Genomic DNA, 23,832 nt, shown 5'->3' with positions numbered 1-23,832 from the left:
TGGAAGATGTGTATAAGAGACAGATATATATATATATTTCAGTTGTAGGTGGACACAATACCTTTATTTTTATGTGGTGCTGAGGATTGAACCCAGTCCCTCACTCATGCCAGGTGAGTGCTCTATCACTGAGCCTCAGCCCCAGACCCTGACCTCAAAATGCTTGATGCTTGAATTTATTTGCTTCCCCCTTATCAACCATGTGACGTCTCCAGGCTCATTCCCATTTCTGATCCTGTTTTCGTGTCTGTAGACAGGCTGCTATCAGTGCCTCCTCACGGGGTCTTGATGAGGCTTAGTAAAGTAGTGCAGACAGGAGCTTAGCAGAAAGCCTGGCACCTGCTAAGCGCTTACTTAGTAAAGGCGAGCTGTGATTGTTCATTAAACAATAGTGGATTCAGGGAGGACATTGCAGGCAAAGGGAACCACAAGTCTCAGTAGTTAAGCATGCCTGGGTTCAATCCCTGGTACCACACACACACACACACACACACACACACACAAAAGGAGCCACAAGTTCAAAGAAAAAAATGCAGAGGCCTCAAATGGGCTGAGGGTGCTTTGGATTTGCCCCAGTTGCTAGGCATGGAGGTACTTTGGATTTGCCCCGGTTGCTGGGCATGGGGGAATGGCAGAGGGAAAGTGAAGTGGTGGGCAGGCCTAGATCCTGCAGTATGTGTATATTGAGCCAGGAGCTGAGACTTTATCTAGAGCATGATGAGGGCCCTGCAGGGCCTTAGGTTGGGAAGGATGTGACCAGATTTCTGGCCGTGGCAGGATGGATTGGAGGGGCAAGGCTGGAGATCTCTGGCCAGTGAGCCAGTGGGCAGGCTGTTGGTGTGGCCCAGTGAGAACTGATGAGCTTACTTCAGGAACAGGAAAGTGGAGACCAGGGGACAGATCTGAGGGAGTGATGAGAGAGGACAGACCGTGGGGCCTGGTGGGTGTGGGAGAAGGGAGGGAAGGAAAGGGGCCTCTGCCTGGGGGCTGCGGGGCTCTGGGCTGGTGGAGGGATTTAGAGCTGAAAACATGGATGAAGTTTGTCCATTTTGATGTCAAGAGTAGGACTTTCTGGGAAACATGAAGCTTCCTGAGAAACCTCTCCTTTTCTTCTGACTCTTGGTGTAGAAAATCCTTCCAAAATCTAAGTGATTGATTCCTCTCCTGGGCCAGGGGGACCCTCTTTGGGGATGCTGTACACCTCCTAGGGCCACAAGGGAGGTGGGCAGTGGCAATTTGGTTTGTAGGTGGCAAGGCTGAGGATTCTATCTGGAAGCTGGTTTTGGAGTCCATCAATTTTCTTCAGAGTATGTACAAAGAGGCAATTCTCTTTAGTGGAATGTTCTGGATGGGGCTAGGCAACTTTTTAGAAGTAGGATAAAGCAAACTCCTGCCCTCCCACTTCTCCCCATTATCTTTTTGATGGGTGTGCACTAGGAACCGTAGGTCATTGATGTCCCAGTGGTTTCTCCTTACTGATGGGAAAAATGAGGCCCCAAGAGAACAGTGATAGAATGCTCAGATCCAATTATGAATGGATGCCAGAGCTGGGCTGGGCCCAGCCATCTCACTTCTACCCCACAGGCTCTCCTGTGGCTCTGCAGCTGGTACTGCCTTGGTGGAGGAGTCTGTGGGTGATGAACTGATGAATATCTGCCCTGCCCCTGTCCATCCTGAGGCATAACCTGGTGGCAGGGGACCCTGGCAAGCTGGAGAAGGCTCAACCATTGTCCTGAGCCTCCAACTTCAAGCTCCATCCACACCTTCCCTCCCCATCTGAGATGGGCCCAGAGGCCTGACTGGAGGTTGCAAACTAAAACCAAAAGGACTGGGTGGTTTCCCCTCCTCCCGAGGAAAGAGAAACCAACTCTGTCTGGTAGATGGAATCCAGTCTACATCCTTATCCAGCTGCTGGCAGTGCAGAAGGGATGCCTTTGTCTGAGTTGCCAAGGGAACCAAAGTTTCTGCCTCCTTCTGAGGCTCTGATTGGTTCCTGGTGGAGCTTGAGCTTTGGCGAATGGAGGGGCCTCCCTTCTGCCCACACCTTCCATGGGGTGAGAGATCAGATTGAAGCTGGGGTCCCCATAAAAGCACCGTGTAGGGTCTGTGCTCCAGAGGTGATGGCTCCTCTGGTTTATTTAGTCATTAATTTATCACAGGTAGAATCTCTCCAGGCCTTTCTCTTTCCTAGGTCCAGGGAAGCTAACCTAAGAACTGGGAGAACTGCATCCTAATCCTGACTCATTTTTGTCTCTAACCACGTCCCTTCTCCTCCTTGGGCCTGTTTTTTTTTTTTTTTTCTGTAAAAATGAAGTCATTGGTCCTTCCTGCTCTGACTTCCCTGACCACACAAGCCAGTCTTCCACAGCCCTCATCTGGCTTCTCGAAAGGCTCTGGCCACATTCTTTCTTGGAGGTTCCCTGTAAGTTGAACCTTACAGGTTCACAGAGGGCTGCAGTCAGCTTTTAGCTTTGTTCTTTTCTCCCAGGCAAGTTGTATTCTCCGAAGTCTCTACTAGAAGCCCTAAATCCTGAAGTCCCTCTTCTCCTTATTTCTTCCACCTGGACCCAGGCTCAGGGTCATAAGCCAAGGAGTAATGAGTGATGGGCGCTCTGTTTCCACTCAAGGGAAGGAGGCTGGGCAACATGCAGAGCAGTGCATGTTGGAGGAGAGTCCTGGAGTCAGCAGTCCAGGCCTAACTTGGCCCCCTGATGGCTGGGTGACCATATGAGGGTAGCTCAGCTGCAGTTCACACTTCAATAATACAGGAATAATAATGCAACCTGGTAGGTTTGTCACTAAGGTCGACAAGATGACATGCCTGCCATATAGGAAGCCCCCAGTCTCCTTCCCTGGTGTCTCTTATAAAAGGCAAAGAGAAGCTGCATGTGGTGGGGCATATCTGAAATCCCAGCAACTCAGGAGTCTGAGTTAGGGAGGATTGCAAGTTTGAGGTGAGGCCAGCCTCAGCAATTTAATAAGGCCTTAAGCAACTAAAGGAGACCCTGTCTCAAAATAAAAAATAAAAAGGGCTGGGGATGTGGTTCAATCCCTGGTACACACACACGTGCACACGTGCACATATACACACACACAGGCAAAGAAATGGAGAAAACCAATGCTGAGGAGGGGTCCTGGGCAGCAGGACCTGTGGTGCTACATGCCTCACCTCAGATACTGTTCCTTCTCGGCAGTGCCAAGAAGCAGGAAGGAAAAAGTATTGCCTTGGGCAGATGCTGTCTGAGTGGGGGAGGCCTGTGTCAGAGCTAATGTTTGAATAACACTTTTAAGATTCTCCAGGGACTTCTGATGAGGATTTTTCAGATGAGATGAAAATGGAACAAAGTAATGACACTGAGCTCACTGCCAGGAAAGGGGACAGCCTAATTGGTGCTGGCCTTGATTTGGCCCAGCCAAACTCATTACCAAAGGCTGACCTGGAGAATGACCCATACATTTAGGCTGCGGGCTGCAGTACGCAATGTCAGTTTTCTGAAAATGGGCTGTAATCGGGGACATCTGGGAGTGACTCAGCCTTCCTTCTTGACTCACCAGATTGAGGGTCAGAGGTGGTTTCTTAGGTGCTTTGTCTTCAGTGCCTGGTGTAGCCTTGAGCTCTGTGGCTCCCCTGACCTCTGGGTTTTGCAGCAGTCCAGCCTGGCCGCTGTCCATTGCGAGTGTAGCAGGAGGCAGGGTTTGGATATTGAATTCGGACAGGACTTGCTGGGGTTCTTGCCTCCTATATTCATGTTTTCCTGGGTTCTGGGAAGAGGTAGGCAGAGATGGAGGAAAGAATTCTCAGAAGAAAGAAGGCTGGTGTGTGGAGTGGGTTGGGGTGAATACGTGTCAATGGGGATATGGTTCTCGGGGCAAGCTTGTGTAGCTTATTTCAAAGAGGCCCAGAATTTAAGGGACATGTCTCAACACGGCTGAAGGATGGGCCAAGAAGAGAGCATTTGTGTGTGTGTGTGTGTGTGTGTGTGGAGTGTTTATGTGGGTTCTAGTGAAAAACATAAGCACTATGACCTGCAGAGTCCAATCCTTAAGACATGTGCAAGTCCCATCCAGGCCCTTCAACAAGTCCCTCTCTATTTGCCTGGTCTTGGTGAGGATGGCTGGGTGTGGCAGCTCTTGCTTCTTTTGGGTGCTTGGTTTATATTGTATATGCCACTCCTGGGGACACTGGTCATGGTGAGAGTGCTCTGTCAGACTTCTCAGAGGGGAATGAGGAGTAGTTGGGGGCAGAGAGGCACATGACTCACCACTAGCAGCTCTTGGGTCACATTGACACCAGCCCCCACCCCCATGCTCCTCCTGAACTCCTCTTTTTGCTTGGTCTCCACAATGCCACACCCTTCTTTCTAGCTTTTTCTGTCTCCTGTGCCTCTCTGGCCCGCTGTCTCTTGCCTGTTCTTCCTCTCTCCTTGACCTCTCAGTGTATGGGTCCCTCAGGGATCTACTGCAGATATTGTTGTTTTTTAATACTATTTTTTAAATTATGAAAGTAATAACAGGACCCAGATTTCAGAGAACAGGAGGTGGAACAAAAAAATCACTCTTGAGTACTGTTGGGAATTTGGTGCATTTCCTTCCAACTTTTTCCCTTTGCTTTTTCCTTGCATAGGCATAATCCTGCCTAGTGTGTCCTCTGCATCCTGCGTTTTTCATTCCCCATGAATGGGAAACCGCCATGTGTCCTCACAGAGCATTCCATTAAATATTTGTTCCACTCATACCTCTTTCTGTTGATGGGCTTTCGGGTTGTTTTCAGCTTTGCACTCACGAATAGCATTGAAATGAGCACTGCATAAATGGCTTTCTGTGTGCTCCTGAGGTCTCTTAGGGCGGTGCCCCAAGAGGGGAATTCTGGGTCAAAGGCTGTGGACACTGTATGGGCGCTGGTTAACTTGCCAAACCACCGAGGTACTTCAAACCTCTGGCATCCAGGGGAATGGGCAGGAACTGGTTCTCCTTCTCTCAGGTCTGGAGAGCCTGTTCCCTTCTCCCCACCATCCTCTGCCAGCCCCGTATTTACTCTTAAGGAGAGACAGGAGAGGGCTGTGGAGCCAGGCCTGTCTTAACCACCTTGTGTGGCTTAAAACAACACAAGTTTATTATCTTATAGGTCTGAAATCTGAAAATTTTTATTTTATGGGGCAAACATCAAGGTGTTAGCGGGGCTGCCTTCTCCAGTGCCATAGCTGTCCCCATTCCCTGGCTCGTGCCCTCCTCTAGCAATGGTCTCCCTCCAGCGTCTGCTCCAGTTATCCTGTCTCCTTCTCTCTCACCCTCTGCTTCCCTCCGTTCCAGAGAAGGACCCTTGTGATTACCCTGGGCCCGCTGGATGACCTAGGATGAGCTTTCCATCTCAAAATCCCTGTCATGTGAGGTAACATACTCAAATTCTGGGATGATCACATGTACATCTGGAGGGGGGGGGCATTATTCTGCCTACCATAGCAGCCAATTCCAGGGATCTCTTTGGATCAGTGGACCCCAGGTCCTGCTAGAATTGTACCACCAACCTTTAGGGTAGAGGGAGGGCTTGGGAACCCAGGTCTAATGTGCTGTGGTTGGGGAGGGGCATAAAGGTTTGTTCTACAGATTCTACATGATAAAGGTCCCTGAGAGAGGCCATGCACCTGTCATAGTGTGGCACAGGTGTCCATGAGGCAGACATTGGGGAGTGTAACACCAGGCCTTCAGGCAGGTGTGGGACATGTGTGAGGCATGGCAGCAGGAAGGCCCTGCCCTCCCTCCAGCACCATCACTGGTGTGTGTGTGTGTGTGTGTGTACGTGCGCGTGCACACTCATCTGTGACTCTGCATGAATACTCTTGGGAGGGCCAAGGAGCCACTCTTAAAAAGGTCCTTTCTGCTCTTGTTCTAAGGAAAATAATTACACAAGTGACTAATTTTATCCCTAATCCCATAATTAGTTTATTATATAGCTGGTGAGAGGTCCCTGAGCTGTGCCCACGGCGCCTCTCTGGCTACTAGCCCAGTTGGCCTGGTCCAACAGCATGGGGCCCCGCCTGCCGTCAGGGCAAGATTGCTCCATTTCCATTCTGGCTGAGGCCAGCTACATTTTGATCTCTGGGGCCTGGAAGACCACCTTCCCTTCCCCTCAGATCTGTGTGCAAACACAGCTGCCTGGAGAGAAAGAGCCTGTATCACAAGATTAAGTCAGTAAGAGTTGAGATCTGGGTTCTACTCAATCCCCATGAACTTGCTCCGTGACCTTGAACAAGTCCTTTCAATGACTGTTGTCTGTAAGGTGTCAAGGGCCAATTCTGTTGTCTATAAAATAGGACCTTTGACAGCTTTAATACCCCATGATCCATGAGGGGAACTGAGAGCACTGGAGCTGAGACCAAGGTTCCTTCTTGGTACCTGCCAAAAACATGCCCCCTTTAGCTCGGTGATAGAGCATGTGCTTAGCATGAGTGAGGCCCTGGGTTCAATCTCCAGCACCAAATAAATAAATAAAAATATACATGCTGGGTGTAATCCCAGTGGCTCAGGAGGCTGAGGCAGGAGAATCATGAGTTCAAAGGCAGCCTCGGCAACTTAGTGAGGCTCTAAGCAACTCTTGAGACCCTGTCTCTAAATAAAATACAAAAAAGGGCTGGGGATGTGGCTCAGTGGTTAAGCACCCCTGGGTTCAATCCCTGGTGTGTGTGTGTACACACGCACACACACACACACACACATGTCTATCTCCAATCAAAGATACCCCAACATAGCACATAGCATTAAAGATAATAGTAAAAACAATAGTCATCACTTATTTGTGCTTACTTCATAGCAAGCTCCTGTCTTTATATTTTTCTCATTCTCTACCCATTGACTAGCCAAGACAGGCTTTACTGAAGAGGAAAACTGAAGCAACAATTGAAAGAGTGACTTGCTTGCCTGAAGTGGCAGAGCTAGGATGGTAACCTAAGTGCTAGCGTCTGTCCACATTGTCTTCTAATATATCAATAAATGAAGGAAGTGGTGGGGCTGGTATTTGAACCCAAGGTCTATCTATCCCCAAAGTTCTTGCAACCTTCCAGAATGAAGCTTACAGGGTGAGTAAACTCTTCAAATATGAATATAAAAACTTAAACTTGGCACCACAAAAATTAAGGATGGCAAAATAAATTGGAGACTCAAGTAGATCAAGAGACTGGGTGCCCAAGGTGTGTGCTGTGTGTCCGCCCCTCCTTGGGATTGCTCCATCTCTGTGTAACTGTGGTCTCACTCTTTTAGTTTTCCATATATCTCTGGATCCACCTCTTAGTCTTTTAGTCTCTTTTTCATTTTTCTGGCTAGCATTTTTAACTTTAAAAAAAATTAGGTAAAATACATATAACCTAAAAAATAGAATTTTAACAATATTTAAGTGAACAGTTCAGTAGGATTAAGTATGTTTTCCTTGTGCAACCATTACCAGCACACATCTCCAAGATGTTTTTTCTTTTGGGAGGTGGAGGATATCGGGGATTGAACTCAGGGGCAGTCGACCACTGAGCCACATCCCCGGCCCTATTTTGTATTTTGTTTAGAGATAGGGTCTCATCGAGTTGCCTAGTGTCTTGCTTTTGCTGAGGCTGGTTTTTTTTTTTTTTTTTGAGAGAGAGAGAGAATTTTTTAGTATTTATTTTTCAGTTTTCCACGGATACAACATCTCTATTTGTAAGTGGTGCTGAGGATCGAACCCAGCGCTGTGCGCATGCCAGGCAAGCACGCTACCGCTTGAGCCACATCCCCAGCCCCCTGAGGCTGGCTTTAAATTCGTGATCCTCCTGCCTCAGCCTCCCGAGCCTCTGGGATTACAGGTGTTGCCACCGCGCCCGGCTCCAGAATGTTTTTACCTCAAAAAAATTGCAACTCTGTGTTCATTAAACAATAAAATTCCCATTTTCCCTTGCCACGGCCTGTGGCAACCACCATTCTGCTTTCTGCCTCTATGAATTTGGCTAGATATTTCATGCAAGTGGAGTTGTACAGTATTTGTGTTTTTTGGGAACAGCTTATTTTACTTAGTGTAATGTTCTCAAGGTCCATCCATGTTGTCGCATGTACCAGAATTTCATTCCTTTCTAAGGCTGAATAATATTCCATTGTAGGTATGCACCACATTTTGTTATCAACAAACTCTTGTATTTTGCTTCCACCTCTTGACTATTATAGAAAATGCTGGTATGGCATTGGGTGTATAATATCTCTTTGGCACTCTGCTTTCAATTCTTTTGGCTAAATACCCAGAAGTGAAATTGCTGGATTTTATGGTTAGCACTTTTTTAGAAAGCCACTATTTATTGTATGCTTATTGTGTGCCAGGAACTAGGTTTAGCACTTGGCCTCATTCTCTCCCTATATCCCTATATCCACTGTGCATGTGGGTAGAACTAGCCCCAAGTTGCAGCTGAGAAAATAAAAATTCAGAGAGGTCTGGTTACTTGCTTAGCCTCACAGCTCGGAAGCCTGGAGGCAGACCGGAGTTCCGACCTGCTGCCAAAGCCCTACTTGTAACCATCGTGCTGTGCTGCCTCCTAGTGGCCTCTGCACCCACCTGTCCCTACACTCTTCTGCCTTTGTTGTGTTGTTTCTCACTCACGCTCACATTTCCACTGTCTCTCTGACCTTGTGTGTGTTCTGGTAACTTTAAGCAACTTACGTAAAGGCCCTTTAACTGCCATTGAGTTTCTGTGAGCTGGAAACCTACAGAAGCAAGCGTGTGATTTACCCTCTAATCATGGTTCTCTGGATTTAGAGCTGCCTCTGTCCCAGAGGCTGATGGGATCTCATTCCACCTTGTGTGGTGACTGGCCTGTGGATTCTCAGAGAGCCAGAGATGCTGTTCTCTAGAGAGACAGTGAGGGAAGGGAGAGGGTCCAGCCAGCCAGGAGGTTCTTCTGGTTCATTTGTCTTCTAACCACCACACAGAGTGTTTTCTCTAGAAAATGTTATAGAAAAATGGGCAAAGAGGCTACTAAGTGAATTCCAAGATGCTTGCCTTTTCCTGACCTTCAAAACTGTTGGAGAAAGCCTCACATGAAGAGGCTGAGGCAGAAGGATAATAAGTTCAAGGCCAGCCTAGGCAACTTAGTGAGACTCTGTCTTAAAGTAAAAATAAAAATGGCGGGGATATTGTTCAATAGTAGAGCACTGGCCTAGCATGTGTGAGGCCCTGATTTGGATCCACAAAACAAAAACAAAAAACAAAACCCTGTCTGCAAAATATCCCTAGGTCTGGGTGATTTTACTAGTTCAAGACAGACTTAAATTTTGCATGCTCACCAGCCACCTTTCTGACATCTTTTTTTTTTCTTTAACTTTTTTATTATGGAAAATCAAATATATAGAAAAATTGAGAGAATAGTATAATGAATTCCATGAGATCATTGATTAGTTTTAACAATTATTAACTTATAGAAATAGTCCATGTATCCAAAAAGGGGAGATTAAACTTCCCCTCACTCACAGCCCTATCTCAATGCATCTTACCTAGTAGTTGCTCAGTAAATGAATACATGTTGGCTGATTACATATCCTTTTCCTCTCTGGGTCTCAGTTTCCCCATCTGTATAGTAAGGGAGTAGGACCAGATGATTTCTAAGAAACGCAGTTGTCAGGACCTACGCGTTGGTGTCAGACACACGGGTTCAAATCCTTTATTACCCAGGTGTCTTTAGGCAAGTTAGGTCTCAGTTTGATTATCTATAAAATGGGAAAACTAGTGTCTGCTTAACAGGCATGGTTGTGAGCACTGAATAAAAATAATGGAAATTTTATTGTTGCTAACACTTTTATTATTATTATTTTGAATATCAAGTATTGTGGTGGGGAAAATCCACGTATTTAAAGAGTAGAAAAATAAATTGCAATTGACTAGAATTCACTCCCTAGGATTCGGCTCTGTTTTTTGTCTCAGTCAGCAGGTAGATTGTCAGAAGCTCAAGAAAAGGTCATTGTGGCCGAAGCCAGTGCCCCACATGTGGAGCTGGGAGCAGGCCCAGAGTGGGGGCTGCGCACGTTGGTTCCATTTCTTGCCTCCCATCCCCCTGCCATGTGTGGGTACCATAACCCCCACGACAGGAGTCGGCCAGCTGTCCTCTCCCTTGGAGAGACAGGCCTGAGCTGGAAGAGCCCAGAGGTGGAAAGAGTGGCGCTGAAGGATGGCTCGTTGCTAGGAGACCTGACGAGGCAGCAAGGACCCGTTGCCAGAGCTGGGAGGAATGATGAGTTGGTGTGGAGAAGCAGGGCACACGGCCCCAGATGGGCTTTGTGGGATTCTGGCCACGGGATGGTGGTGCAGCAACTGGGAGCTTAGCTGGGAAGGGGCAGGAGGAAGGGTTCTGGTTACTTCCATAGACTGTGAGCTCAGGCTAACCCTGATCATTTCTTCCATATAACTCCTTTTATGTCAAAATCAGACCTGCATTTGAATTCTGGCTCACAGTGTGACCTTTAGCAAGTGTTGTGCTGCTATACTTGCTGGGCTTCAGTTTCCTCATCTGTAGAATGGGCACAAGCCATTGTAAGGACTAAGTGACATGTGTGTAAGAAAGTGCTGTATAAAAAGAAAGGGTCTAAACGTGAGAGATCACTACCACTCTGATCTTTATTACAATAATTATCTTTTCCCTACTGTAAAATGAGGGACTTGGACTCTGTCTGGAGTAGATTCATGGACAGGTAGTCCTGGAGAGGGCTTCCACTGTGGGGCTTGTGTCAGAGGACTATGGGAATTGGCTGGATGGGCCTCCAATTAGTGAAACTCCAGTGGGCACCTGAGAAGGGCAGCAAAGTTCAAAGCCATAGAGGAAGCCCAGAGGGGACCACGGCAGCTGAAAGGAGGGTGCAGCCAATGAGATTCCAGGAAGGATTTTGATTGGTTCAGGCCAGAAACTGGGAGTGAGATCAGAGTAAAGGGACTTTCTTGTTGTCATTCTTATATAAATAATGTCTGCTCACATACATACACCAGAAAATAGACGACAAAACAAAATAAAATCCAAACAAGCACACACAAAAAAAATGATTCCACTATTCTAACCTCTGGTAACATTTAAAAAATATTCCGTTCCAGGTTTATTTTTCCTATGTATGCACAAACACACACACATTTTATAGAAATTGGATTGTACATTTTATAATATTTTGTTTCTCCTTTCTTTTTTTTTACTCTGAATTATGTTATGAACATGATCATATGATAACATATAGATTGACATCATTTTTTAAAATTGTTTTTTAGTTTTGATAGAACTTTATTTTTATTTATTTATATGTGGTGCTGAGAATCAAACCCAGTGCCTCACACATGCTAGGTAAGCGCTCTACCACTGAGCCACCACCCCAGCCCATATCATTATTTTTTAATAGCTGCATAGTATTTCAGCATATATAGAGAACACTGTTTGTAAAATTTAGCTACTATTATTGAACATATACATAGATTACAATTTTCTACTTCCCTCTTACATACAATGCTCAGACAAAATTTTCTTTCTTTTTCATCTTTTTTGCAGTACTAGAGATTGAACCCAGGGCCTCCTACTTGCTAGGCAAGTGCTCTACCTCTGAGCTATACTTTTTTATTTGAATTTTTCATATTTATTTTTTAGTTTTTGGCAGACACAACATCTTTGTTTGTATGTGGTGCTGAGAATCAAACCCGGGCCGCACGCATGCCAGGCGAGCGCGCTACCACTTGAGCCACATCCCCAGCCCCTACTTTTTTATTTTGAGATAGGGTTTTGCTAAATTGCCTGGGCTGACCTCAAACTTGCAATTCTGCTGCCTTAGCTTCTGGTATAGCTGAGATTACAGGTGTATGCCACCATGCCTAGCCAGACAAATGTTTTTATAACCCCATCTTTTTCTGTGTTTGTGTGCTGGGGATGGAACTCAGCCTCAAGCATGCTTTCTAGGTGCTCTATCAATGAGCTACACCCCAGCCTCAGTCATTGTTAGCCATTGTTTCCTGAGAATAAATTCCTGGAAGAGGAATTTCTGGGTTAAAATATGTACGGTTTTAAGGCTTGGAATGTCCTTTTCCAAAGTGCCCTCCAGAAAGATGAAACCAGTTGATAGCTATGTTAATAGTGTCCGAGTCTGCTCAGTTTCCTGGGTGCTCATTCCTCAATAACCAGATAGCAGAGGCAGCAGAGGGAACAGAAGAGGGTGAAGCATCAGTAGGTACTCTAAAGGGACCTCTGGGTAGCCTGGTGGGCTGGGCTGGGCTGGACTGTGTTAAAGGAGCTTACCTGGTAGGCCATGTGGTTGGACCCTGTTGGCCTGACTGCTGGTCAGGGCAGGGGTGCTGAGCTGTTGGTCTGGGCTGGCTGCGCTGCCTCAGCCTGGCAGTCTTGCCCCTGGTGTGATCCTGTGCTCAGTCTGGTGTGATCAGTGTGGTCACCAATCCAAGACATGCATCCGAGCTGGTACGGCCTTCCTAGCCAGGCTGACAGACTGGACCATTCACGTAGTGGAGAGTGATTCATCAGAGCTGGTGGGGCAGCAGTAGCTCTGAGGGCACTGTCTCACCCGGGTCCTGTCACTTACCCTCTAAAAATAACCCTTGTCTGTTCTGAGTGACCACACTGCCAGGTGTCCAGAGGTCTTATTGGAGAGAGGACACATGCGTGGGCAAGTGTGTGTGTGTGTGTGTGTGTGTGTGAGAGAGAGAGAGAGAGAGAGAGAGAGAGAGAGAGAGAGAGAGAGAGNGCTACTAGAAATTTTAAACTGCATGTGAGGTCACATTATAGTTCTTTGGGTGGGTACTAACCCAGCCCATGGGGATCAGGAAAGACTTCCCGGAGGAGGGGATAGCTAAGCCCAGCTGAGTTAAAGGAGAGGTCATGGGGCAGAGGGTATTCTAGGGCAAGAGAGCTGTAGGGCATCTGGCCCCCTTCCCAGAGGGCAGCAGGGCCTGGGTGGGCTGAGCCGCAGCCCCAGGCAGCTGAGAGCTGGGCCAGAGGGAGGAAGCTACCAGAGCCAAACTTTTCAGAGCAGCATGACCCACAGGCCTAGCAAGTTCTGCCTGGGCAAGGCTGTTCTCGCTGACTGTTGGCACTCTCTGGAAGGACTGCAGGGCAGCTGTGTCTGGGTGGGGAAACAAGCAGGGTGGACAAGCAGCAGCACCCACTTGGCAGGGACCTTCCCCTTCTAGCTCCTCTTTTTTTTTAAGATTTTTTAAAATATGGACACAATGTCTTTATTTATTTTATTTATTTTTATGTGGTGCTGAGGATCGAACCCAGTGCCTCACAGGTGTAAGGCAAGCGCTCTGCTCCTGAGCTATAACCCCAGCCCCCATCTATCTCCTCTTGATGCCTCTAAGAAACCTTCCCAAAACGCTGCAGCCAGCAAGGACTTCACCTTTCCCAGGAACCTTCCAGGCTACACTTTGAGAACCACATGCTCCTGCATGAGATCCTATTCTAGTGTGGGATGCTGATGATGCCTCCAAACTGCGCCGAGGGCCACACAAAGCACTATTCATACCTAGTGCAGTGTGGTAGGAGAGCTTTGAGGGCAGTGATTTCCCTAGGAAGATGGCTGGGCTAGAGATGGGGTGGCATCAGGGAGCCTCTTTATTAGTTGGCCCTGAGCCAGGGATTCTAGTTGGGAAATGAGAGGCAGACCAGGCTCCTCCCCTTTTGCTTGCTCTCAGCTGGAGACAATCTCTCTACTCTTTGGGAAGGAGCAGAGACAGCCAGTGGGGGCAGGGGTGTCTATCAAGACCATGTGCTCACTCAGTGGTGAACAGGATGGGGAAGGGGAGCAGAAGGGAGATGCAGGGAATATGACAAGGGTGGGGGGCAGGCACTGGGAGGAAGCATCACAATTAGTCATTCAACTCCTATGTCCCAACAAAGCCCATTTCAAATCTACTTTTTTGGGGGGAGGGTATAGTCTTTAATGTGGGGTAATTTTAAATTAGATAAAAAATACAAAGCAGACACAAATACTTTTTTAGTTGTAGTTGGACACGATATCTTTATTTTATTTATTCATTTATTTTTTATGTGGTGCTAAGGATGGAACCCAGAGCCTTGCATGTGCTAGGAGAGTACTCTACCACCGAGCCCCAGCCCCAGCCCCTACAGCTGTTTTCTTATCGTGGGTGATTAGAGACCATCTAGTCTAAGGTTTCTTAACCAAGTGTCCAGGGACCCAGAGGTGATCTCTACATGGGCTTCATGAGGTCTCTTGATGTGTGATGTTATAATGTAGGTGTGTGTTTGTGCACCTGCATTATGTGTGTGTATCTGCACAAATGCCCATATGCATTTGTTTCTGGGAGAAGCTCTGAGGTTTTCATTGAATTTTCAGAAGAAATCATGATCCATAAATGGCTAAGAACTGCTTTAGTCCAAACTACTCATATTGTCGGTGAGGAAATCAAATGCATAGAGGAAAATGACTGCCCAAGATCTCAGAGCCAAGGTCAGAATCCAGGTTTCTTGATGCCCAGCCCAGCACTCTCTGGCTTTCAGAATAGCATCCTCTCTAGCTGATTTCCTGAGTCAAGATCCAGTTACAATAGAACCACAATACCGTTTTTCATGCCCTCTTGGCTGATTCAGATTAGATGGAACACGCTTGAGGATTTCAATAGCAGTGGGCAGCTGAGCATCCACCTCCAGACCTTCCCATTTCCAGGTGGTCTTGCAGAGGGAGACTCGTGGGGCATCTCGTTCCCTTAAAAGGCAGCTCAGTTCAAATTAAATCCACCTCTTCTGCTTTGACTCTGATCCTCTGATGAGATGTCCCCTTGACACAGAAAGTGCCTCTTTGTTCTGGGAGAGAAACCAACCTTATGGGCTTGAGAAAAGTAAATGAAATGGGTGCTGAGGGAAAGTGGGCTTGGGAATATCATAAGATGAACAGGAAGGAAGTCATGGCCAATAGTGAGAGACAGATGCCATTCCTATGGGAGGAATTAAGGGAGTTAGATGAAGTGGCCTATGAGGATTAAAAATGATAAGTAACATTCATTGAACTTACTCTAAGTCAGAGACTCTCTTTATAATAACCACGTAGGGTTATTTTAAGGAAACTGAGACACAAAGAGATTAAGCAATCTAGTAAACAGCTGAGCCAGAATGTGAAGCCAGGTCCTCTTACTCCAGAAGATAAAGTCACTCTGGAGCCAAAGTGTGGGCTCCGAGACCCTGTGTGACAGATTTCAAACTTGAACATGCGTCAGAATCATAGGAGGTACTGATCAAAGCTCGTGTTGCTGCTCCAAATCCCCTAGTTTCTGGTTCAGTAGGTCTGGCTGGGGTCTGGGAATTTGTGTGTATTTATGGATCATGATTTCTTCTGAAAATTCAACTAAAAGAGTTCCCAGGTGATGCTGCTGAGCCAGGGACCACATTTTGAGAACCATCCCTCTGCTTACTGATAGGAAAACAAGAATGGAAGGAAGAGAAGTGTTTCTCTTATCTGGAATATTGTAATGTCCCACTCTAATTCCTGAATTTTCCTACCTTCTAGCCAATTACTGTTAATCAGGGCCAGCTCTAATCATGTCATGCCTCTGCCCCAAGGTCTCTGGTTTCTCTGCCACTGTCTCCCATTGATGTCCAGTAGAACTATCTGTTATGATAAAATGTTCTAAATCTGCAGGGTCCCATATGGTGATCACTAACAACATGTGGCTATGAATTTTACATTTTATTCCATTTCCTTTAATTTAAATTTAAAAAGTCACATGTGGCTAATTGCTAGACAGTGCAGGGAACCACTTGGTATGTCATTCAAGGCTCTCTTTGGAACCATCTGCCTTTCCATCCCCAGCTTCAACCTCCATCATCCTAGCACCAGGCCATTGGCAGCCAGTTTCCGGATCCTACCCTGTCTTTCCCTACCACTGCATCTTGTTTTATGCTCTCTCTTCAGTCTGACTTGTTCTTCTGTCCTGCTTTTAATGTTTAATCCAAATGCTGCCTCTTTCTTGAAATCTTCTTTAACATTCTATTCTTTTCTTGTAACCGTTAGTGCTTTCTGTCTTATATTGTAGTTGGCGTATCAGAATTCTATTAATTTTATTGAACTATGAGCTTTTGGAGGGTGTAGATGTGTTTCCTATAGTGAGTCCTCACTTCCTACCTCAGGTCCCCATGGTTACAGAGGAGCCTGATACATGTCACGAACTTTGCACTGGGGCATTGGGGATACAGAGAGGATAATTTGAATATCCTGTCCTCAAGCTGCTCACAGTCTCCCACAAAAGTCTGATCCATGCCCAGAGAACCACTGAAGCCAATGGTTATTTTGGGCAGGGAGATAAAAGCCACAGAGGGCCCCGTTGGCAAGGGGAGTCCAGCAGGAGCTGCCTAAGCAGAAGGCTGTGTTTACACACACAGACGGCTTCTCTGCCCAGTCTGGCCTGGTGAGAGGAGACGAGAACATTCAGACATTGCTGCCTGGCTTCCTTGTGAAGTTGGGGATTAACTGGTGGTGCAGAGGCTGATCTGACCGTCTGGTCCCTGCAGATGGATGGATGAGGAGAAGGTTGCAAAGACTGCAGAGCAGCGCCAGGTTCTGGAAACAGAGTGTTGCCTGGGTGGCACCTGGCCCAGGAGTGTCAGTGCAAGTGCATTTATGATCTCAGCTACTGACAGCAGGTGAAATTCGACGGGGCCTGGCTTGGGGGTTTAATAGGTCTTTAGACCAGTCCCTATTTGAAATGAAAAGATGGTTGAAAAGCAAAAAACAAACAAAAAACACCTTGCTAGCTTCAGACTCTAATGCTAAGAGTATTTTACATACTGAAAATCCCTAGCATATATTCATCCCTGGGACAAAAACATATTTTAAAAATAAACGTGTGTGTGTGTGTGTGTGTGTGTGTGTGTCTGGGAATTGAAACTCCCTTTCTTTCTTTTTTTATTTTGAAACAAGGTCTAGCTAAGTTGTCAAGGCCAGTCTTGAAGTTGAGATCCTCCTGCCTCAACCTTCCAAGTTGCTGGGAGTGCAAGTGCCACCAAGTCCATCTAAAATATACTTCTTTATCGAACTTATAACATAAATGCAGAAAAATGCACAGATCATAAATTAATACATACTACACCAGGTGCAGTGGCACATGCCTGCAACATCAGCAAATCGGGAGGCTGAAGCAGGAGGATTACAAGTTTAAGGCCAATCTCAGCAACTTAGTGAGGCCCTAAGCAACTTTGTGAGACCCCCGTCTCAAAATAAAAAAATGCAAAGGACTAGGGATGTGGTTCAGTGGTAAAGCGCCCCTGGGTTCAATCCCTAGTACCAAAACAAACAAACAACAACAACAAACCTATTTGTGTAACTGTCCCCTGACAAGAACTAAAACATGCCAGTGTCTCCACAGTAAATTTTTGTAAAGCCAACTTTTAAGCAGGGTTACTGAGGGTCAAACACAAGCTCTGCAGTCAGGTATGCCTCTGGTTGAATCCCGCGTCCCCTGCCCACTAGCAGAGTGATCTTGCACTAGTGGGTATATAATTTCCATCTAACCGGGAAGTAAGAGATTTAAAATGGAAAATCTAGGCAAATTGCAAGGCACAGTAGCAGTTAGTGGGGACTCTAATGCTGTCTGCAATGCTGATGCTGATTAATGGTGATGTAGCAGCCTCTTCTGACTCCTGGGACCACAGACACACACACACTGCTTTTCTACTGTTGCCTCCCCGTGCTTCCAGCCTGTGTGTGATGCTCTCCAAGATCTCTTCTGACTGCAAGGAGTCTGTGATGCTGTGACCATGAAACCTTGGCTGACACCTCAGGCTCTCGATGGCAGGCTGGGTGGACATCTATATCTAGTGGGAACACAACTAGATCTTTCATGTTCAGGCCCTGGGAATGTGGTTCCCAGACCTCTTAGAGGAGGGCTGATTTCCCATGGGGTGCTGGAAGTACAGGATGCATTAGGAAATGTAGCAAGGAAGAGTCTGGTTGGCAGAACTCAGCCTCAGAGGTGTCCTGGTATCCTGGTGAACTCCTGACTCCCACTTGCTCCCTGGCCTCTGGCTCTAAGAGTGAAGGTGACCCAAGGGACACTTATTGCGCACATATTATGAGCTGGAAACTGAGCTGGGCCTTCATGGGATGAAGGGTGCAGAGTGGCCTTTAAGGCTCACAGTGCAATGGAAGGTTGAGACCCTTCAGTACACCACACAACCGGCGCTGGTGGGCAGGGTGAGGGGGGTGGGCAGGGGGAGAGGCCAAGAGGTTATTCCTAACTAGAGGGGTTGCTGCAGAGAGGAGGGGAGGAAAATAGGCTTCCTGGAGGATTCCTGGAAGAATGGCCGTGGGAAAGTCTCCCAGGCGGAGGGAAGAGCATGTGTGAAAGCGAGCGGCTGGGCAGGGCCTCGTTTGACAGAGCACATCACATGGGGTCTGAGGACGAGGCTGCAGAGCCTATAGAGACCAGGCTGGGAAAGGTCTTGAGAGTCAGGCTGAAGTGCTGGAGTTGCCTCTTCTGAGTGGCCAGCCACTGAGGCTCTTCCATCGGGAAGTAGAGTGGAGCAGCTCCTTGATGTGCCCTGTGGAGACCTGCATTATATTTAGGCAGCACTGTATGTAGTCGATCGTCCAAGCCACCAGAGCAGGTGGTGGGAGCCTTTGGGATGCCCAGTCCAGTGCCAGACCTGGCTGTGCATACTGAGGAGCGTGATGTATGAGCGGCGGTAAGCGTCCCACCTTTGAGAAATGACAGTCTTGTGGAAGTCAGACAAATGAGCCCAAAATATAGAAAAGGAAACAAGGATGAGAGGAGGGTGTCGCAGGCCAAGAGGCAGAGATGGATTGGGGGAATATGGGTGGAAGAGGTGGAGAGGGGTGCGGTCCTCCTGGGGGAAGACAACCGTGAGGATGTGAGCTTGGAGAAACTAAAGGGACTTCAGGGGCATCCTAGGGAAGCTACCTGTGGTGGAGAAGGAAGCACTGAGCATTGTCAGTCACGCTTTGTGGGTACTCTTTCATGTCATCCTATAGCAGGGTTAAGAGGGGGTTCTGCTATTATTCCCACTGTACAGAGGGAAACTGAGGCTCAGGGTAAGGCCTTGCCCAAGGTCACACAGCTCCTGTATTAAAGAGTGTCCCCATCTCTAGCCCAGCCATCTTCCTAGGGAAATCACTGCCCTCAAAGCTCTCCTACCACACTGCACTAGGTATGAATAGTGCTTTGTGTGGCCCTCGGCGCAGTTTGGAGGCATCATCAGCATCCCACACTAGAATAGGATCTCATGCAGGAGCATGTGGTTCTCAAAGTGTAGCCTGGAAGGTTCCTGGGAAAGGTGAAGTCCTTGCTGGCTGCAGCGTTTTGGGAAGGTTTCTTAGAGGCATCAAGAGGAGATAGATGGGGGCTGGGGTTATAGCTCAGGAGCAGAGCGCTTGCCTTACACCTGTGAGGCACTGGGTTCGATCCTCAGCACCACATAAAAATAAATAAAATAAATAAAGACATTGTGTCCATATTTTAAAAAATCTTAAAAAAAAAGAGGAGCTAGAAGGGGAAGGTCCCTGCCAAGTGGGTGCTGCTGCTTGTCCACCCTGCTTGTTTCCCCACCCAGACACAGCTGCCCTGCAGTCCTTCCAGAGAGTGCCAACAGTCAGCGAGAACAGCCTTGCCCAGGCAGAACTTGCTAGGCCTGTGGGTCATGCTGCTCTGAAAAGTTTGGCTCTGGTAGCTTCCTCCCTCTGGCCCAGCTCTCAGCTGCCTGGGGCTGCGGCTCAGCCCACCCAGGCCCTGCTGCCCTCTGGGAAGGGGGCCAGATGCCCTACAGCTCTCTTGCCCTAGAATACCCTCTGCCCCATGACCTCTCCTTTAACTCAGCTGGGCTTAGCTATCCCCTCCTCCGGGAAGTCTTTCCTGATCCCCATGGGCTGGGTTAGTACCCACCCAAAGAACTATAATGTGACCTCACATGCAGTTTAAAATTTCTAGTAGCCACATTTTTCTAGCAGCTAGGCATGGTGGCCGGTGCCTATAGCCCTGTAGTCCCAAAACTTGGGAAGCTGAGGTGGGAGGAGCCAGGAATTTGAGATAACAACCTGGGCTATGTAGTGAGATCCCCATCTCAAACAAAACAAAAACAATAAAACATACACACGACTAAAATGGAACAAATAAAATTATTCCAATGATGAATAGAAAAATGATTGAGGGGCTGGGGATGTGGCTCAAGGGTAACGCACTCGCCTGGCATGCGTGCGGCCCGGGTTCGATTCTCAGCACCACATACAAACAAAGACGTTGTGTCCGGCAAAAACTAAAAAAAAGAATAAATATTTAAAAAAAAGAAAAATTATTGAGATATGTTATGTTCTTTTTTATTTTGCCACGAAATCTTCAAGATCCAGTGTATATTTTACATTTAAGCATGTTTTAGTCTGCATGCCACTTTACAGGTAGGTGCTCGACAGCCACCTGTGGCTGGTGACTACCATATTGATTAGCATAGCTCTAGAGGCAGGGAGAAGTTTGTAAGGGTTGGAGCTCAGAGAATGGCATCAGGTGGATCTGGCAGTTATATCCTGGTCCTGCCATTTACTAGCAAGGTGAACTTTGACAAGTCATTAACCCAACTGAGCCTCAGTTACTTCAGCTGTAAAAGGGATTAGCAAATTCAGTGCCAGAGAATTGTTTGGGTGATTAAACAAATGAATGTGTGCCTAGTGCCAGGCACAGAGGAAGTGCTCAGAAAACAGCAGTAAGATGAATTTTACAGTACTCTTTGATGTGCTGGGTTATTTGCCTTTCTCCCTGCTGGGTTGATTGTGAATTCAAGGGCAGAGACGCTCCAGTTCCTCTTTCCCTAGTGTCCAGGGCTTGGCTCTGTGTGACCGTTGCCACTTGCTGAATGACAGATTGAGTCCTTTAACTGAGACTGCCCCTCACCCCACCTGCCCACCCAGAACAGAGTGGCTGAGAGTCCTGAAGCCACCGACTACCTCTTTGTAAGTTGCTGCTTTTCTCAGGGCCTTGATTTCCTCCTTTGAAAGGTCAAAGGGGGGCCCTGCCTGAAGTATTTGGTTGAGTTTTGACCCCACCAGCGACCTTGGGGCCCTGTGGCTGACAATTATGTGTTTCACTTTCCCAGTGGAGAGAATCACTTCCATTCATCTCTTCCTATATTCTGGACTTTTGCACCTTCAAGTTCCATCATGTAGGTTAAAATTTAAGAAGAAAGAATTTCTCCTACCTTGTAGGCAAGAGCAGAGAGGGGACAAGGGGTCCTGTCCTTTCTCATCTGCCAGCTACTCCTCCTGTCACAGTAGCCCAGTGACAGATATGGGATAGGGAGAGTTTCCTCCCAATTTATAAGTGATAAAATGGGCTCAGAGAGGTCAAATAACCTGCCCAAGTAACATAGAAAGAACTGGTATAGCTGGGTACTCTGGTGAAAGTCTGTAATCCCAGCAACTCAGGAGGCTAAGGTAGGAGGATCGAAGGTTTGAAGCCAGCCCCAGCAATTTAGCGAGGCTGTAAAGCAACCTAGTGAGACCCATCTCTAAATAAAAAAAAGATAAGGCTTGGGATGTGACTCAGTGGTTAAGCATCCCTGAGTTCAATCCCTGGTACTGGGGAAAAAAAAAAAAAAGAACTGGTACAGGCAGGGTTAGAAGCAGAATTCACATCTAAGGAATGGAAAATCCCTTCTTTGTGGGGTGGACTCCTCTTCCCTTATGTGGGCCCCTGGCATTTCTCCATGGGGAATTGAGGCTTTCAAGAGATATGGTCTTGGGTTGAATCTTGTTCCTGTGCCTCATTTTCCCTGCCTAGGAAAACTGGATAATAGAAATAGAAAAATAATCATAGAAAATAACAGAAATAGAACTAATAATAATCACAGAAGAAACTCAATTTTTGGTGTGATCCCATTGACCGGAAATGAATTGAGTCCTTTGGGTATAAATTCAGAATGAAGTCTGAGAACATCCTGCCTTGGTCCTGGAGTTATCCTGGGAAAGTGAGAGGCTCCTTGTGGCTGAGAAGGATGGGAATGCAGCCCTGCCCCAGGGGATGAGGGGCGTGATCCTGTCTGGGGAAGGGAGAGGGGAAGGGAACCGGGGAGGAATTGAGTAGGAGGAATGGGGAGGGCCTTGGCTGTGTGGCCCAGAGCCTCCTGCCCACAGGAACTTGGGAGCCCGTGGCTGGCAACCAGCAGAGGAGAGGAGAGTGAACCTGGAAACAAAATACCAGCAGGCAGGCAGTCGGGAAGCTTTCAGCAGATGTGCATACGGAACAGTAAGTTCACCTGGTGTAATTCCTAAATTTGATGGATTCTTTCATTCATTTGTTTGAATAAAGGCATGTGAACTGAACTCACTCAGCAGGCACCCAAGTGACAGTGACTTGCCCAAGGCCACACTTCTGAGGGCCTGTGTGGGGCCTCCTGAGGTGCTGAATTTAGAGGCCAGGAGATAAAAAGGAGATCTTTTAAGGATGCCTGGTTCTTTGAGAGTTGGCCTGGGCTGACTGGACCATCCTCCTGTCTGGAAGGAGGGTGAGTCCTCCAGCGCTAGGAGCAGCTGGCTTCTTTCCACTCTTGCCCACGCCTGAGCCTAATGGGCAGCAGGGAGAAGCCATGCTTGGGATACCTGATGAAGGAGTTTTTCATGTTTATCTCGGAGGGGAGAAGGCCTGCCTTGGGGTTGGGGCAAAAGGACACAATGGCTATGTTGAGTTCTCTGAGGGCTTCTGGGAAGAAGGCATATCCTCATCTGTGGAGGCTCTGGGGTTGGGACCAGCACCTAGGGAAGGGCACCATAATGGAGCAGCCACTTTGAGAGGAAGTGAGGAAGGAGGGAGAGGCCTGTTCCTGGAGTATGGGATGAGCAGAGCAGAAATGGATAACCCCCTGGTGAGGTTGAAACTGAGCCAACTGCAGCATGGGGGGACAGATGGCTCCGTTCACATATGGATGGCTTTGAACCTCTGGACTCTCAGTGCTATGTTGCACAACAGTGGCCAGCACACAGTAGGTATGCAGGAATGACTGGAAGAATGAAAGAAGATATGTGTATGTCTAGGGCTGGTGTGATGGTTAGGGGGTAGGGGTCTGTGGGCTGCCGATGTGGGCAGAAATCTTTGAGGATGTTGTGGGTTGACCCCATCTTCTCTAGGCCTTCCCCATAACTGGGGCCCTAGGGACAGGCACATCCCACTCCTTCATTTTTGCAAACTGAAGCTGAAAGCATGGAAGCAACTTGCTAAGGGTACTCAGTCAACCAGGGGCAGAGCTGGACTGCCACCCAGGGCCTCTGCCCTCCAGGGTTCTCTACTTAGAGGCCCCTGCCTGTGGATTGAGTAAGGGGGATGCCCTGGTCCAGCTGGCTTTTTGAGTTTTAACAGTGCTGGTAGAGGGAAGGAGCAGGGCTTAGCTTGGTTTTGAGCCATGACCTATGACACAGGCCCTTTGGCCATCACTTACTCCTTCCTGGAACCTGGGCGCATACCCAAGGAGCCTCCCTACTCCACGGCAAACACACCTTAGTTCCCTAACGTTTAAGGTCATTGTCACCAGCCGCAGAGGCCCAGAGGATTCCCCTGGAGGCAATTGCCGTGCCTCCTCCCGGATAGGAGGAGTGAGTGAGTTCCGGGCAGGTTCTGCCCTGGGATGTGCTTGTAGGGGAGGTGAGGGGATCTGACTCGGGTGGGATGGGAGGCCCACTGAGGCTGAGTCACCCCTTCTGAGTCAGGGATCCTCCCCCCTTCCTCTCTCTTCCCCCTCACTCTCTCCAAGGAGCCCCCACCGGAGCTTGGCCTGGCGAGGAGGCCGGCTGGCCAGGGCCCGGGTGGGGGGACCCAGACAGCCCCGCAGGGGCGGCAGGCACCAGGAGGGG

At 47.8% G+C, this 23,832-nt stretch overlaps 1 protein-coding gene across 34 annotated transcripts in view; it reads left to right on the top strand.

Moving 5' to 3' along the window:
* Positions 1-23,832, top strand: part of Epb41l1 (erythrocyte membrane protein band 4.1 like 1) — a 107,117-nt gene that overhangs the window by 14,650 nt on the left and 68,635 nt on the right. For 6 of the 34 annotated variants that reach the window (XM_048811005.1, XM_048811010.1, XM_048811003.1 and 3 more), the window contains exon 1: positions 22,111-22,234. The exons of 1 other annotated variant lie outside the window; for it this stretch is intronic. In XM_048811005.1, coding sequence (XP_048666962.1) covers positions 22,219-22,234 — 16 coding nt within the window. In that variant the 5' untranslated portion in view covers positions 22,111-22,218. Of the gene's footprint in view, positions 1-22,108; positions 22,235-23,832 lie in introns of those variants that run through there. 27 more of the 34 variants (XM_015481098.2, XM_015481089.2, XM_015481082.2 and 24 more) reach the window with 9 other exon arrangements.

The sequence above is a fragment of the Marmota marmota genome, unplaced genomic scaffold (genome assembly GCF_001458135.2).
Source record: "Marmota marmota marmota unplaced genomic scaffold, marMar, whole genome shotgun sequence".
In the NCBI taxonomy this organism is placed as follows: Eukaryota; Metazoa; Chordata; class Mammalia; order Rodentia; family Sciuridae; genus Marmota; species Marmota marmota.
This window is presented reverse-complemented; position numbering and strand designations above follow the sequence as displayed.